At 41.5% G+C, this 17,995-nt stretch overlaps 1 protein-coding gene across 1 annotated transcript; it reads right to left on the minus strand.

Moving 5' to 3' along the window:
• Window positions 1–297: 297 nt before the first annotated feature.
• PABPC1 (poly(A) binding protein cytoplasmic 1) lies at window positions 298–16,222 on the minus strand. Its single transcript, XM_027883391.1, has 15 exons — window positions 15,573–16,222; window positions 10,875–11,068; window positions 10,667–10,782; window positions 8,699–8,838; window positions 7,344–7,438; window positions 5,866–6,003; window positions 5,674–5,769; window positions 4,983–5,255; window positions 4,713–4,806; window positions 4,456–4,566; window positions 3,287–3,441; window positions 2,782–2,866; window positions 2,474–2,604; window positions 2,090–2,185; window positions 298–738 (listed from the first exon to the last, which is right to left on the minus strand). Exons 1-14 carry the CDS (start codon window positions 15,763–15,765, stop codon window positions 2,093–2,095), a joined length of 1,914 nt encoding a protein of 637 aa, XP_027739192.1. The 5' UTR covers window positions 15,766–16,222; the 3' UTR covers window positions 298–738; window positions 2,090–2,092.
• Between the last annotated feature and the right edge of the window lie 1,773 nt (window positions 16,223–17,995).

The following is a 17,995-nucleotide window of genomic DNA, read 5'->3' on the forward strand; positions in this document are numbered from 1 at the left end:
AGGCCTTTTATAACAACATTTCCTCCTGGTCATCTTAAAGTAGGGTATTTTAAAGGTCTATTTCTAATTAGATAACTAAAAAACCTCAGGCACTGTTTCCTATTACAGATTTAAAACCCAGATCTCACTGCTCTTTTATTTGTTTTTAATGCCTAAGTTTGTATTATCAGTAACAGGTACCTATATGGAGGCTAATCTTTACAAACCACTAAAACACACCACAGAGTGGGATTCAACTTGGCATTCTGAATGACATTATGAGAAGTACACTGTACAAAAGAGACCATCACAAGTAAGTCAGTGTTTAAGGAATTTTTATTAAACCAAGAATTTTATAATCCAAATTATGTTTCTTTGCTCAGCTATCAATTCCCACTGTCAACTAAAACAGTGGTGATATTCTGAGCTTTTCCACAGTAAAGAATTACAAAATTAAAGAAAGGAATGCTTTAAATTTTTGTACTGTGCTGAAAATTCTTTTCCCCGGGTTTATAAAACATTAATTTGTATTTTTTATTTTACTATTTTTTTAAAAATTTTAAATCCTTAAGTAATCTAGGACTAGCATTTGTTTTGCTAGCCCTGGCGTTGCTCTGTACGTAAGCTTCAAAGTTTCCTTTCCTTTTTTTATTTCTTTTATATTTTGCAATGTTTTTCTCAATATTTAATAGTTTTTCCATGTTTAGATTTTTTTTTTCTTCGGTGAAGCGAAGTTCTAGATTGTAGTCCCGGATCTTTCTGCAAACAAAAACAATGCTGTTAGGTTCTAAAATTAAAGTAGCACCTTTTGTTTTGTGATATGTTTCCTGCAGCTGCATGCCAGGCAGCACCCTGGGCTTTCAGGGAATCCATCATACCAAAGGTCTTTGCCAGCAGAGTATCAGAAAGTAAAGTACGCAAAGTCTGTGATCCTCGGTAAGGCAAAACTGACTCTAGAACCGAATTGTACTTCACGCGGCACAGCTTTAGACAATGCCTATGCACAATGGTTGCTACTGTGACTAACTTGGCTGCAGGTCACCTCTACACTTAAGGCCAGCAGACTGGGGCTCATCAGGTAACTCCCCAAGCAGTATTTTAAATTTCTGGTTACTAAAACATAATGGAGCAGGTGGAGTAGCGCTCTCAAAAAGTCTGCGCATTTTTGTTTAGGAGAGACAACTTATTCAGCACCTGATATCTCCAGTGGGGAAGTGTCCCTTGCAAAAAACCAAAAAAATATGTAAAAAACATGACTCAAATTCTACCTCCAGAAGGAAAATTGCAGAAATTAAAATATCAATAAAAAGGAAAATTCTATGTGATCAAATGTTGAATTCATCTTCAAATGACAGCTACAAATATGAATAAGTTCACACAGTCAAAACCTAGCTAGACTGAATAGATAACACATTCCTTTTTATCGTCAACATTTATTGAGGATATTATTATAAATTTTTATAAATATTTATGTATATTATTCACATTTTCCCCTGTCAAAATTGTAAAGGTACCACCTTTTGGCTCTTTCTGTCACAACTAAGCACAACTAAGATACCAACCCCACAGAAGGCAATAAGGACAAATCAGTATTTTAATTGACATTTAAGTAAATTCACACAAATGTGGGGTCAAGACAATATATAGCTTAATTTTAGTTTAGTTTTTAATTAATGCATAACTTTAGATTTTGGCAAGTATACACAAATCACAGTGTAAATAAGCTATTTCATTTCTAAGAAACAATGGGGTTGGAGTACCACTCTAAGCTTACTTTAATTCCACAAGTTCCTCTCAAACAACTGTATGAATAGCAGCATTTGATAGAACTACCCATTTTTATACACATGCCTAGAACTAATTCCAGCTAATTATACTCTTAAAACCAATGCTGTAGTACCAGCTAAATACACAAGACATGTCAGTAGCTTTTACTAACTGAGAGCTACAGAACTGGACAACAGGAGTGAGCACAGAAGTTTGTTTGCCAAAGCTGCTGCTTTCTGCGGCTGCAAATGATGAGGGGCCTGGACACGTGCTGCTTATAAGGCCATGGACCAAAGACTATTGCCCAGTCAACCTATGAAACTACAATGCTCAGACGACTTACCTATTAAACACTTGGAACCCCAGTGGGATTATTAACTGCCTTTTGAGCAGCCTCTTTAGCTTGGTGGGCTTGTAGTACGGCTACAGCTTCATCAACCTGTTAAGTAAAAAAGAAAAATTAACAAAGGGAAGCTTCACAATTTCTTTTAAAGTTAATAATACAAAGTAAATGACACATAACAATGCCTGCAATGTTAAAAAAAAAAAAAAGAAAAAGATAACACTGCAGTTCCAATCACTGCTACCCTGTGAAGGAGGATACTCTTGCCCTGAGTCACTGTTGCATTGCACTCCTGCTGCCCCACTGTGCCAGCATAAACACTTGTTAGATCAGTGTAGAATTAACCACTGACCAAACTAGTGTGTAAGACAAAAGTCCACCCACCTTCGAACGAAGAGACTCAGGAGACTCGAGCATGTGGAGGAGTTCAGAGTTGTCAATCTCCAACAACATCCCAGTGATCTTACCCGCCAGAGTAGGGTGCATGCTTTGAATGAGAGGGAATAGACGCTCACCTAGAGAGAAAAAAGTTAATCAGGGACAAATCTCACCTGACAAACACAGACTAGATTTAAGGGAAAAGGGAAATAAACACCTTGTTCTACTGGTAAAACCATTTACTCTGTATTTGAAGACTGATAAAAGAGTACTTTTACTGTCCTTCTGCATAGAGAAAGGTATGATATACATACCTAACATCTGCTTTTGTTCTTGTGGAGGGGCAGAAGCCAACATGGAAGCAGTCAAGGGTTCCTGACCTTGCACATGGACAGCAGGCTGCAAATTAATTTGACACCATTTAAAAATTAAATTCTAGTTCATAGTTAACAACTCAGCATAAACAAGGCCTACACTGCCAGAAGCATGGAAGAAATTACAACTAAGTCAATTTAATCAAGTAGTACTAGTTAGAGCTGAGTGATGGTGAAGATTATTATTAACCACTCCACTGAGGAGCAAACACAAGAATTTAGGTTAAGGTATCAAACAACTAGAAAGCATGAAATAACACAGGATCACATCCTGTCCCAGGTGAACTTGAAATATACTTAACCACCCAATGCTTTTACTCTGCTGCCACAATGCAGAGCCTGAATTCTAGAATGACAACTTTTAATTACAAGTGCCTCTCTTCCCTCCATTTTCCTACGCAAAGAACATGAGTAAAAGCACGGAGCAGTTCCTAAAATCACATACCTGCTGCATAGCAACCTGTGGCTGTGTGTTAAGATGCTGCTGAGGATTACGGACACCTGCAGCGTATTTGTACTGCGGTACTGTGCGTACAGCAGGAGTAGCTGCAGTAGCTGCTGCTGCAGGACGTGGACCCATTGTTTGTGTTGATGTATTAGCTGAAAATAGAGTAACACAATTCCGTATGTGAATTATTATTATTATTATTTTAATTTTGTCTAAACTGTACAAGTTAAAAGCATACCAAGCCAATTTGAAGTGAGTAACTAATTAAGGTATTGTATTATAGATTCATCTCAGTGATATTGTCAACTATTGTACCAGCAGTCATAGCTGAAGGTTGAAAGCTCAAAATTTACTGGATGCTACTTTCACTTCACTCATTAATTGCTTTTCACACATGCTATTGAAAAAAGATCTGTAAGAAAACACCCACTTTTGTTGAGTATTAATTTAATTTCATTCTAACCTAAAGGACACTTGATTTCCTGAGCACATTATGCCAGTCATTCCAAAAAAAAAAAAAAAAAAAAAATACTTCCAGGAAGCAAATAGCTGGCTAATACATTCTGAGAGAATAATGTCTCCAGAGAGGCTGCAGACTCTCCATCCCTGGAGGTATTCAAGACCAAGCATGGGGCTTCAGTTATCTTGGTCTGATGAAAAGTGTCCCAGCCCATGGTAGGGGGGTTGGAACTAGATGATGACTAAGGTCCCTTCCAATCCAAACTGCTCTATGATTAAAATCAATTCTGTTTCATTCATTGATGTCCAGATTTTACATATATGATACTGACTCACAGTACTGTATGGCAAAATAGCAAGAGCTGAAATTCTATCATCTCAGGATTTCTACATGTGACCTATTAAAATTGCCACAGTGATGTTCAGAAATGACAGAAGCCATCATACAGTATTACTAAAGCACACATAATGAGAAAAAAAATGCTTCATCCTAAAGAGGTGGGATCACAGCTGGAGTCCTTGCTGGGACAGTTTTTAGAGCAACTACTAGAAGGCGATACTAGCTTTTTCATTTGGTAAGAGCTGCAAAAGGAGGGAAGTGTCACCACACGTGACACTGAACTTCAGAATGCTATTGAGAGATCATCCTGAACCAGCAAAATTAAAAGAGAAGTCTAATACTTAAAGTTTGCATAAATCAAACTCACCAACACGCTGTGTTGACATGACTCGTGGAACTTGTGAAGAAGCTGGTCTCATGGTACTGAACGGTGGTCTGGGTGCTGCTGGGCGGATAGCACCAGGCATGTTTTGGAATGCTACAGTTTAGAAAATATATTTGTTACATGCTGAAACACTGAATGGTGACAATATGACAAAGACTGATACATGAAAATATACTTTAAAGTGCAAAGGTAAACGCTATGGAGCTTACTGCAATCACTAGAAAGAAGAAGTGACTTACGATGAGGTCTGGCACCCTGAGCAGTCCAGCGAGGACTAGGTCTAGCAAGTTGAGCGAGCTGATTAGTAGGATAGTATGCAGCACGGTTCTGAGTCTGCCAAATATAAAAACATTGCATAACTCTGTTGTCTGGGAAGGGCATGAACAGTCATCACCCTTCTACTATGAAAACAGAATGCTGAAATTATGGACACACACTACTAGCTTTTTTTACTGTTAAATCTGAACAGATTTTATACAGAGTCTGAAACATTCAGTTTCTCTACGTACCTGTGGGATAGCTGCCATGAAGTAACCTGAAGGAGGTGCTGGCTGGTAGGGATTGATTACAGGATTAGGTACTGCTCTTACACTCGCCATTCTCTGCATGTACTGGTTGGTGAGGTGAGCTTGGCGCTCCTCTTTACGCTGGGCTAGAGCTACATACAATGGTTTAGTAGCCACAATTCTACCGTTCATTTCTGTGACTGCTTTCGTGGCTTCTTCTGGTGACGAAAAGCACACAAATCCAAATCCTTTGCTGCGGCCACCTTCCATCATGACCTGTCAGTACAAAATTTCATTTTAAAACTAAATATCCCGTGTCATACCCACTCAACTTGTATGAGTTTCTTATTTCAGCTTACTAGAAGTGAGACCACAGGTTTGTGTTACTGAATTATTTACAGAAAGGGGTATTATCACTTAATTAATAGCTAGCTGTTAACTAAATATAAATGAAAATTTCAGTGAAATAATAATGAGCACATTATTGCCAATGAAAAGATGGTTTCTCACATTAATATCAGTACAGGAAAGGATGATCATACGGTGTTTAACCTGAGATGTACAATAACCAAGAAAGCAGATGCCCACATACATAGTGGGTCACATCTGCTAGTCAATGTAATATATTATTTTCTCTGGTGAAGGATCATTGTTCATTTTCAGAGAAAGGATGAGCTCAATCTAAGAACTTTACCTTTGCACTAGTAATTGTACCAAATGGGGAGAATTCTTTTCGGAGACGCTCATCATCAATCCCATCATCAAGATTTTTCACATAAAGGTTTACACCCTAAGAAAAGAGGCAAGTTATTTTTGAAAGCAAGTGTTCTGTGTAAGTCTCAAAATACCATGTAACAAAGTTAGGCCTCTTGAATTAAAACTGAACCTGGTATCTGGTGATCCTGTCCTGCTTCATTTGTTCAAACTTGCGCTTCAGCTCCGTCTGTCTTTCCACCTTTTTCTGAGCCCGGCCAACATAGATTTGTTTCCCGTTGAGCTCTTTCCCATTCATCTCATCTACGGCCTTCATTAAAAAACAACAAGTTAGCAATGCTTTGTACTCCAGTGTTTTTCAAAAATGCAATTCGAATATAAAAAGTTAAATACAGATGCCAGAAAAAGAGCCAATCCATCTTGAAATATCCCAAACTGGAACAAAATACCCTCAGATTTCCCTGCTAAGGTAAAATTGAAATTGCTCTCTGAGTATACTTCTGTCCGGTTAAAGACAAGTCATGAGGATGCAAAACACTTTTTTACATGAAGTTGGGGGGAAAAAACACCCAAGTCACACAAGAAAAACTATTTCTCTATCCATTTCTTGCTAAAGGCAGAGAAAATCAAGTTGAAAATCTCTAATTCATCTAGTTCTGTTTTTAAAAGTAACATCTGAAACCTTATTATCTATCAGATTGTCCTATACTATATGTTAAGCTACAGATTGCATACATGGCTTTTTGTTAAAATTTTTTGTGTTTCATTAAGGAAATATTCTTAAGAGATATTAGAATTTTGTTATGTACAACACCCAACATGTGATTTTAAGTACTGTAAGAGAAACAATTCATCAATGAATGTAAGACTGAAAAACGTACATATAAAACAGGATTTGTTCTAATCTCTCGCTTGTACACTTGTAGTACTGACAAATCACCAAAATGCCTTTTGAAGAGCAAACTTTGTTGCCATTTGTTCTGTGCTGAGTTTCTCTCCTGATGCTATGTCCTTACTGCCACAGTCAACTGACATATCAAAGCAACCAGTTGACAAAGTTATACAGCATACTGATATGTTATAGACATATACATGAATAAAAAAGACCCTTCTTCCAAAGTTACCCTTCAGAGTAAAAGCAACATCACAGGGCCTATGACTATTTTCTTACGGCTGTGCCAAAGACACCCTATAAAACTAATGGCTTTCCTGATGACTTTGCAGAGCTGAAGTTTGAAAACACAATCCTTTCAGCCTTGCATAAACATTTTGTGCAACCAAATTGGATCCAATGATTCATCTCAGTTTTGCAGAGATGTAGTAATTTACTATGCCTGTATGCTGCCCAGCATGAGTGAGTCCAAATATCATTGAGACCTTTAAGCCCAAGTAAACCAGGTTATTAAATTATTCAAGATTCCCCATTTCTACACTAGCTTCAGCTGTTTCAGAGTATCTTGACTTAACAGACTCCTCAGATCAATGAACATTTGCTCATAGGAAATCACTCTAAATGACAGAAACCGTGCTAAGTCTTTTAGGAAGTGAACGCTCACTCTTGCAGTGTCTTTGACCAATTAAAAAACCTTAATAAATTTGCAAGATCTCAAATCACTTAATGAAACATTATTCGAGTCTCCATAAGCTTACTTTTTGGGCATCTTCATGTCTTTCAAAACTAACGAAGCCAAAGCCTTTGGATTTTCCACTCTCATCAGTCATAACTTTCACACTTAGGGCAGGACCTAAAAAGAGAATGAAATACTTATGCTTCATATGCAGTGTATTCTTTTCACCTTTTGAATATCCTTCTTAGAAGTCTTCATATTTAGTTTATTTCACCTGTGTTACAAACTAGTAATAGTATCTACTAAATGTCATCCATTAATATGAAATTACTAATTTGCCCTGGTGATGAACATCAGCCATTATAGCTCAAGTCTGCCCTGCTGAATTTCTTTCCTACTGTATTTTCAACCAATATAGGATAAGAATTTCACCTCCAAATGAATGAAGTTTTTTTATTATTAAAAACTACAACATTTAAAAAGCATTAGTGATTTCATCCTTTGAAAAAGGTACTGAAACCCAGAGGGGACGCCTTGCAATTAGGCATGTGCTTCACCATATATCTGGGTTTAAGGCCATCCCAGTTCAGCATTTCCAAACCTCTGAAAACTTGCAGTTCACAGACCCAAACGGTAGTTGTTAATTTAGCTGTGGTACCAGCTAAACTCACTATTGTTTCAACCACAGATACTTCAGTAGCAGAAAGGAATCTCCTGTAATTGTTGCTTAGGGCTGCTACATGATATCTCTTGTTCAAGAGATTTCTCTTACTTTACATGATATCCATGGGAGAACTGCAAAGGCATGGAGAAAAAAAAAAATAAAGCTAAGGTTGAAAGTAAAATGTGAAGAATCTGTAACTGCATTAAGGGGTTTGCCATTTCCTATTTCAGTGGCGACACATCATATACATTACTAGATCATGGTTGTCTGTCTGCCATAATTTTGTCCTGCGCATAACCGAGGATCAAGGCTTAATCATATACCTTGGCACTGGAACAGTTCCTTATGATTTTGTATTAGGTCAACCATCATAATGTGAATGAATAACAGAGGTGTCTGCAGACTTGGAAGTCAACGAAAGCAACAGTAAACTCATTTGTAACTCTTCCTGTAGTGCATTCATAACATCAATCTGTACTAAACCAGAAAACGCTCCCATTTGCAACTTTCAAAAATTGCAGAATCCACTCAAGACTGTTTACAGATACACTATTTTCAGATTATTTGAAACAATTCTGATGGTAGGATCATATACACTATTCTGTTTAAAATTCAGATATTACTGCACCTTTGAATCCAAAAGGGAATTAAGTACCCTTTATTACTATTTTAAATAAACATCAGACAGTCAGCTGATTCCTTGTATTGCAAGGCACTGTACAGATATTAGAAGATGAAGTTCACTTGTGTTTATGAAAACTTTAAGACATTACCAAACTTGCCAAAGAGTTCCTTAAGTCTCTCATCATCCATATCTTCTCCAAAATTTTTGATGTAAACATTGGTGAATTCTTTTGCTCTGGCTCCAAGCTCTGCCTCACGTTCCTTGCGTGATTTAAACCTTCCAACAAATCTAGTTGCAGAAAGAACAGAATAATATAGATTGAAGTCTGTCAAGGTTTAAAAATTTCCTTGAATCCTCCGGCACAATATTTTTCTTAATCAGTCTTGTTCACTACAGGTGTGAAATCCTTTAGATAAAATATTTATAATTAAAGTCCATCAGAAAAACAACTGCACTACCCTTTGCTACATCAGCATGTTTATCACAGTTACTATGCAAGAAAATGCTTTCAAGCCATTGGCGAGATTGTTCACTCTTACAAAACAGCCTTTGACAACAGGAGCTGGACAACTGAAAGAGTACTAAGTAAAGAGGCTAAACAGAAATTCTAGATATCACCATAATCCCTCTGCCATACTAAAAACTTGGCAGCCTTAAAGCAGTTACTGATCTCTGATCCAGTTTTTAAGCAAGGGATATCTAACTAACCTCCCTCACTCACACACCTTTCCAGCCTATATCAAAGACTTTTTAATAGGCACAGTGAAATAAAATAGTTCAACTTGCTCTTTACTCACATACCAGTGCAAATTGGCTGGGAACAACAAAGGTCAGTTCATACCATTAGAGAAAGAACAGAACCTGAACACAACATTCTGCAGCCCAAGGACCTGCTCTGGCACAGACTGTACATGGCTGACACTTATTTTCAACAGTCGCAGACTTCTGGTTTCAAATTCTATTGTATTGTCTAACTTTATAGTTTCAAATTTGGCAAATGCATTCAAGTAGCAAACAGTAACTCAATGATTTTAAACTCTGACGACTTCACATAACTTATCACAATCAAGAATAGTAAGAACAATAGTATTTTCAGCAGATTTTGATAGTGAGTGAAGTGTTTTGACTTCTAAAAGCCTAACATGAATAGGGATTCAAAGCAAAATTAACTCTCATTATGTATTTTACCCACATGCTTTTATGACTACATGCTGACCCTTTTTACTAATTTAAGGTTGTATAAAGATGGACACTGAACAAAAAAGAAAAACTCCACAGTATGTCAGTCAAGATCAGAACAAGCAGGAAAACTAAAAGTTCCAAAACATGTGTTCTCCCTATATGTGGCTTGATCCATCCACTTCTACATGTAAAAATAATCCATAATGGTAACCTGATGCCAATCTCTGTTATCCTTTTTCAAAAGCCTCTCACATATTTAGAGAGTTGTTTTTTTGCAACTCTACCAAATACCATAATGATTGCTTAGGCATAGCTGTGAGGCACACTCATCCCCCTCTCAGCCTAAATATCACTAACCAAGTAGCCAAATAACTCTTTTCCTACAGTGTACAACAGTGATGAATTTTAAAATATTATACTTCTCTCAGTTTTATTTTCTACACCCGAGATATGCCTATTAACAGACATTCATATAAAAACATTAATGTCATCTGACCACTCTTCAGAGCCAAGTAACTGTAACTCTAAGTTTCAGTTAACTCTAAGTTTCATCCAAAAAATGGATAACACCTATCTCACAACTCTTATAAAGGAAGTATTATTCAGAATACCTAATGGATGGTATTTTATCTCAGACCAGTAATATCAAAAAACCACAGAATCTCCCAAATCCTCCTTACAATACTGGCCTGTAAGACAATTAATACAAAGGTTTCTTTCTCTAGAGTCCATTATTTTCCTTTTTCAACTGAAGTCTGTGCTTAGAATACATAGATGATCCAATTCATAGTAGCCCTACCACTAAAATTCTAAATCTTATTAAAATTAGAAACTTTTAGAACAACCTGCCTTTCTTAGGTAAGCTTTTAAATCTCTGCCTGCTGTAAAATGAATTGCAGTTTGTTGATCCCCAACTACGTATTTATGTACTTACACTTTGCGGTCATTAAGCAGCATACCATTCATTTTTTCAATAGCTCTTTCTGCAGCTTCTTGTGTCTCAAAATGTACAAATCCATAACCCTTGGATCCATTTTCATCACATACCACCTATTAATGAAAAATCTAGTTGTAATACCCATGCAGCGTTTCCAGTGCAAATCAAGGAGTTTATGTGTCAAACCAATTTATTTTCCACTAACCTTACAAGATAGGATGTTCCCAAAAGCAGAAAAGGTGTCATACAAAGCTTTGTTATCAATTGATTTGTCCAAGTTTTTGATGAAGATGTTTCCTACACCACTTTTGCGTAGAGATGGGTCGCGCTGAGACCACATGATGCGCACTGGTTTGCCTTTTATGACATCAAAGTTCATGGTATCCAAAGCTCGTTCAGCTGGAAAAACATTTTGGAATTAGTAGAAAACACTAAAGTTACCTTAATATGCGCACAAATACAACTTGGAGTACAATTCCGAATAATATTTTCACCATGTCAAGTTTAGAACCACCACCAAGACGCAAACCCAAGCCTCCAGTGTAAACAGACCCTGCTCTGTCGTATGCCAATAAAAACTGGCAAAAACTCTTCAGCAAAAGCTGCACCTAGGAAGGAGCACAAGTCAGCTGAGCAAGCTGCAGAAATCCCAGTAGCCTACAGGACTGGAGCCCACAATGAAAAGATGGTACAGTGAAAACGCATGGAGTGGTAGCAATTACAAAAGTTTAAACATTTGTGAAAATCATCTGGCCTTGCCCATATCATGTAGATGTACACTGCGTCAATAAACATGCTTTTGGGGTACAGCTTGTGCCCATATGAGGCCTTTTGCAAACATTAACATAAGAACTCCTACATCACCAATACCTCTAAACTGACAAAGTTTCTTGGTTAGGTGGATGCTGAAGCCTGGTTCAGGCAGCTGTTCCACACAACTCTGTCCTTAGTGACCAAAAATCACTAATTTCAGGTAAGAGATAGATCAAAGAGATTCAAAACTAGCACTTGATTTTGAAAATATGAAATTATATAAATATTCATTAAAAGCTCAGGATGAAATACTTATAAACTCAGTTAAGTAGCAAGCATTAAAATAGTGAAACAAAGTAACGTAAACCCAGGTTTTGTTACTCCAGTAGAGTAGTTTTTCCAGCAGAACTCTGTAACTAACTTTCCAAATCCTTCATTTAAAATCTCACTATATTTAGATGGGGAAGTATTGAAACTTGTTCTGTTTTCACAGTTCCCTTCAAAGCAAAAAGGCGTCTGTCATGTTTTGAGTTAACAATGTATTTAAACAAGAAAGAGCATCAGTTCTCAAGTGGGGCAGCTCCTTTTCATTGTAATTCCTGTATGTCTGGAAGAACACTGAAAAATCTCCCAAGCAATACCTGAAGTCACACCCATTGGTACTAACTCACTTCACTGTAATTTGCATATAGCAGAACAATATGATGTTAGCAAGACTGAAATCAGCTTCATGTTAGTTTTAAAACAAGCTGTAGTTAGCATTACTTTTCTTGAGAGGACCAAGGGCAAATCACATTGTGGAAACCCTTGTTTAATGTTTTCGTCTGTAAGGGCTGATTTTATCTTTAGCTGTGTTGCTGCATATCATGGCCAAAGAAAATTTGCAATGAACCTCTGGTTCAGCTGATACACCAGGTTTTACACCCTTTCTTATTACATTTTCAGATTACAAGTGAAATTGGAGATTATACTCTCTGAAGGACATCTGTAGATGTTAAAGAGACAGACATCTAATATTTTTATGGGGAAAAATGTTACTGATAACTATTACCATATTCACACGACAGTAGCCACAAAAATTACATGCACTGTCAGTTTTCCAAACAAGTTAGTAAAGCTTTCAAGAACATAATAAATTAAGCAAAGAGAAAAGACAACCTAGATACTAAGAATAAAAAAATCTCTGGAAAGCTTAGGCGGGGGGGTGGGGGGTGGGAAGAGATGGAAAAAAAGAGGGAAAAAAAGAACTGCGGATATCAGACTGGCCATAGTAGAAACATATAAGACTTCACTATTGCCCTGGAAGTCATTAGAATTATTACTGACAGCACCAATAAAAGTGCCAGCAACAAACAGTTCATTATTTCCAGAAGTAGTAACTGGGCTTCCTTTACTAGAAAAGAAGCTTTTCTAATTCATGCTAACTGCTTCTAGAACAATCCTGACTGTCCTCAAAAAAGTGTGTTCCTAGACACATTTCTTCAACCATCTGACTGAAAGTGGGTCCATACTAGCCTTTGCAAACATTACCACTTTTGACTAATAGTGAGCCTGTGTCTTAGACCAGTGAATTTCTCCACAAGGACAGCCTGGAAACTCTCAACAGCTCTCCTCATCTCTCCTATGGAACAAAATTACAAGAGATTTAAATATTTCTGCTTAACCAACACCACATTGTCATTCCACCACATTGTCATTCCACAGCAGATTTTTAAAACATTACTAGAACCCATCTGCAACCAGGTACAAACTACTCATTAAAATTCACAACTAGTGAAACTGGCTCACTTTCATCACATTTCAGCCATAAAAGGCTGTGCTGGTTGCAGGAGGCAGCTCCATTCAGCAGCGAACTTGTTACCAATGGACACACCTACCCGGGCTGTACTTCTGCTGATTCTGCTGGAGCTCTGAATGACTCACCAGCTCCCATTTTAGTCGTGAGCAACTGGACAGTCCACTTTAACAATTTCAAAATCACACAGAATATACCCTTAATGCTAACCCATGCTAAACGCAAATGGCAATAGCTACTTCCCAAATAATTAACCTCTGGAAACATAACCTTTTAAAAAATTCGAAGTAGTGCAGTTCAAACTACTAAAGAATATTTCTAGTTTGGTGATTAAACAAGATTGCCTGAGTTTTACTCCAGACTCTGACTCAAATTCAGAAAAGTCACAACTACGAAATGTGTGCATACCTCACAAATGTGTCATCAGGTCTAATTAGTTTTTGGAAGAGCTTTGAGATCCCTAGTTTACAGACAGCTGGTAACGCCAAGCGTACCTTCAAAAACATTTTTTAAAACCCAAGCTAGTTGTTACTGGCTGTTTAATAGGCACAGCCTGAGATGTAGCTAAAAATATGGCTAAACCAAAAAAAAAGGTAGTTTGGAATCAAAACGATACCGGTATTACTGCAAGAATAGCCAGTCACCCTCAGAGCTCCTATTTCAGGTTTCAGTAAAGGCATAGAACGATTTATTAAAAAAGGTCAGCAAATACTTTTTAGGTATTTGCCAAGAACATCCAATTCTGGAAAAGTTGAAAAAGTATAATCACACAGTATCATTGAAGCATATTGTAAACAAGTGCTTCCAGATACGTGCCAGATGCAAGTTTCATACAGATGAGAAATACTTTTACCTGAACTGGGCTAGTTATAAAAAAAACCCCACGTGTTTCTAAAGTCAGAAAAATACTTTTAACATCTAGAGTAACAGCACCTTTCTAAGAGACAAATTGTCTCTGAATTAAACTCTGTTCAGGCAAAAAAGCTGTATTTGTTCCCACATCTGACAAATTACAAACCAAGTCACAAAATGTGCTGGTTGCTCAACTAATGACAATGATAAAGTTGGCCCTTACGGGATTCTGTCAATAAGGAGAAGCATTTGAATTACCTTCAGCCTCTGCCCTGACATCATCTTATCAATGTACTGACCTTTCTTTTTGAGAAACTGTACCATATGCTTTTATTGAATGAAAAAGCAAGTATGTCAAAATAAGCATCCCATTTGTCTCACCCTAAACAATGGCATAAATAAATCAATAAACAAATCAAAAGCTCTCTGAATAGAAAGAGCTGATAACAAGTGGAATATCTGCCTATTAAGATGAGGCACTAACTTTTACTACTTACATACAGATATCATCGGTACACCAGTCTGATCTGATAATGGTTGTGTGCTAAAGCCAATTTTGAGAGCCAGTTAATCTAATTGCATGAAAAGTTTGTAATTTAAGTCTCTCACCTTCATATGGTTGAAAATAAAACCATTACAACAGAAAGTTGTTTACTTAACTGTACCTGAAATCACCTATGTTCTAATGGGCAAATTATTATTTTTCTGTAAATCGGACTTCATAAAACTTTAAACCAGTCACATTTGTTCTTTTATCGAAACACTCTCCAAGTGAACAAGCTGTGTTGCCAACATGGCCAGAACTACATGGAAAGTTTCGTTATCGATATAACTTTAGAGAAGCAGCAATACTTCGTGAAAAAGCAAGTTTCATAAAAATCACAACTCGGGAAACACGTCAGAGAGTTCACTGCGAAGAGAAATGAATCAGAGCACAGCCTGGGCCACAGCCACACGCGGAGGGAGCACAAGGAGGCCCGAGCAGCTTCGTGCCCTGCCCGCACGTGACAGCCCTGCCATGGTGCGCCGACCAACGCTCCGGCCTGGCCGCCTGTGGAACTGCCCGGCCACGCCGGAGCGTCCTACTTCCTCCTGCCGGCCTCCGAACCACGTACCACACACACACAGCTCCGACGCGGTTATTACAGGCGCTAAGGACCGCGATGTTCCCCTCCAGCCCCCCTTTCCCCCGGACGGACGTTCACCCACAGCCCCCCTGCCGGGAACCGGGGCAGCCCCGCCGGGCCCCGGGCACTCCCCCGCCCAACGTCGGGGCCCCGCGGCCGCTCCCGGTGCGCCCAAGCGCCTCCCCCCCCGCTCCCGAGGCCGCCACGAGGGGCGGGCGGCCCGGGCCGCGTGTGAGCGCCGGCCCCGCCGCCAACTTCCCCCCGCGCCCCGCCGGGGCCGGCCCGTCCCGGGCGGCAAAATGGATGCGGGGCGGCGGCCCGGGCGGCGGGCAGGGCACAAACATGGCTCCGCCGCCGCCCGCGGCCCGGCACTCACCGTCGGCGGGCTGCTGGAAGTTGACATAGGCGTAGCCGAGCGAGCGGCGGGTGATCATGTCCCTGCAGACGCGGATGGAGAGGATGGGCCCTGCAGGGCTGAACTTCTCGTAGAGCATGGCCTCGGTCACGTCGGGGTGCAGGTCCCCCACGTAGAGCGAGGCCATGGGGTAGCTGGGGGCGCTGGGGTTCATCCTGCCGCCGTCTCCCGGCGCGGGGGGGGCGCTGACGAGGCGGAGGCCGCGGCGGTGGGTGCGAGCGGGGCCGGCGGAGGCGGCGCGGGGCCGCTCGGATCAACGGCTGCGGCGGGTGCGGCGGACGGGCGGGCGGGGGTCGCGGCGCTCCGGGCGGGCCGGGCAGGGCTTGCGGCGGGTGCTGCGCTCGGCGGGGTCGGGCTCGCTCTTATGTCTCCTCTCGGCTGCGCCGGGTCCGGGGGCTTCGCTTCACCGGGTTATTTTATATCAAACCGGCCGTTTGCAGAAAGGTTGTTCAGGGAGGTTGGATGAGGAGAGAGGATTATTATTTTTTTTAGAAAGGCTTTTTTAAGATTTTTGGATTTTTTTTGGCTTTTTTAGGTATTTTTTTTAGTAATAAATGGTGCTGCGGGGCCGGGCCGGCGTGTCCGGGTGTTCCGGAGCACACGCACTGCGCACACAGCTCCGACGGCGGCCGGGGGACAAGGGGGCGGCCACCGCCCCGGCCGCGCTCTATATATACCCGCCCCGCCCCCCGCCCCCGCCGCGCCGCGCGCCACGCACCGCACCGCGCACGCGTACTGCGGCCAGGGGCGGAGACACGCGCCACGGCCGGCACCGGGAGGAGGCTCCGGCGCATGCGCGAGGGCGCGGCGGCGAGGAGGGGCGGCCGAGCACGCGGCGCGCCTGCGCAAGGATGGCGTCACGAGGGGCGGTGCGCGCGGGGGGACGGCCGGGCGGCAGAGCGCGTGCGCGGGGGAGCGCGCACACGTGCGCTGTGCGGGGGGAGGCGCGCGGGCCCGAGTGCGCGTGCGCGCCGGGCGGACCAACGGCGGGGGGCGCGCGGGCGGGGGGTTAGCGGCCAATGCGCGTGCGCTGCGCGCCGCGCCCCGCCCCGGGGAAGGGTGCGCGCGGGCCCGGAAGGGGGCGGGGCCTGTGCGGGCGCTGTGCGCGTGCGCGGGACGGGAGCGGGATCGGGGCACGGAGGGAAGGTTGGGGCTGGGGCGGGTTCGGCTCGGGTGCTGTCAGCGAGCAATGAGCTGCTCCAGCGAGCAATCAGCTGCTCCTGGGGGCGTCCGCGCTCCGCTATGGCAGTTCCTGGCAGTTACACGTGCTTTACCGCTGTGCTTTGTGCCCAATGCTGCAGTTCCGGCTGCAGGCTGGGTGGCACCGGGAGCTTCCCGAGCATCTTTGTGCGTGTGGCGTGTCCGCCGTCATCCCGAGCGGTTCTCGGCGGTGGTATAAGGCAACGATAGAAGTTTGTCAGATCAGTGTCGTGACCTGTGCCCTATACGGAATTTTTCAAGGAGAATCGCGTACAGAATCACAGAATGAATTAGGTTGGAAAAGACATCTGGGATCGTCGACTCCAACCTGTGACCGAGCACCATCCTGTCAACAAGACCATGCCACTGAGTGCCACATCCACGCCTTCCTTAAACACTAAGGCAGTCCTGTGGATTTTGGAAAACCTGTGACAGGCATACTCTTAGGGAGCTTCTCTAGTCCTAAAAAAAACCCTGAAGCCTTTCACAAGAAGTGAAAATATTTTCCTATCATTTGGAATTCTGTAGGGTTTTTTTATTACCAGCTGATTAAACATGTTTCAGGTTCTGACAAAATATGAAATCAAATGTGCTCTTTCCTGCTAAACAAATGTGCAAGTACTTGCACTTGTACTAAACATTACTACAAGTGTAAAGACAAGAAGCCAGATTGTGGATATGCAGAAGTCTTGGGGATAACAGCTCTATTATGTTTAATGTAGTTTTTCTTCTGTGTGTCTTTTTCTCTTGTTTGTTCTTTACACAGCTTCAAGAGAGCGACAATGATCTGCAGTTTTGCACCTCATTTTATTGTGTTGTTTTATATTCCATACGTTGTTTTATTCATCTTTGACCAGCATTTGCCATTGCAGGTTCAGATAGAGCCAGAGAGACGGAGTGCTTTGCTGTCATGTGTGAGGGATCCCCTTGCCCTCAGCAGCTGCTGCAGTTTCACTGCCCTTGTTGGAGGTGACCAACCCCTGGCAGAGTTGTCATCTCCCCGTGTCCCCTGGCAAAATGTGACGTCCTCGTTCAGCCCCCACCCCGTGCTGGCTTTGAACAGGTACTGACGTGCACCTGGAGCAGCTGACAAATGAACAAGACCTGCTGTACTGTGGTGGCTTCTCTTGGATGAGTAAAGCAGGTGGACAGAGTCAGCAGGTTCTTATAGTGAGGCTTGATGT

This window comes from Empidonax traillii, unplaced genomic scaffold, assembly GCF_003031625.1.
Source record: "Empidonax traillii isolate 1590-97213 ecotype Southwest subspecies unplaced genomic scaffold, ASM303162v1 scaffold126:size1624879, whole genome shotgun sequence".
Lineage (NCBI taxonomy): Eukaryota > Metazoa > Chordata > Aves > Passeriformes > Tyrannidae > Empidonax > Empidonax traillii.

What these genes read in the sequence shown, in the direction of transcription:
- PABPC1 (XM_027883391.1), bottom strand. Translation starts at nt 15,765, where the DNA reads ATGAACCCCAGCGCCCCCAGCTACCCCATGGCCTCGCTCTACGTGGGG. An exon ending in ACAGGATCACCAGATACCAG is followed by an intron (nt 5,770 to 5,865) that starts GTTCAGTTTTAA and finishes CTCTTTTCTTAG; the next exon opens with GGTGTAAACCTTTATGTGAA. An exon ending in CACAGGTTGCTATGCAGCAG is followed by an intron (nt 2,867 to 3,286) that starts GTATGTGATTTT and finishes ATTAATTTGCAG; the next exon opens with CCTGCTGTCCATGTGCAAGG.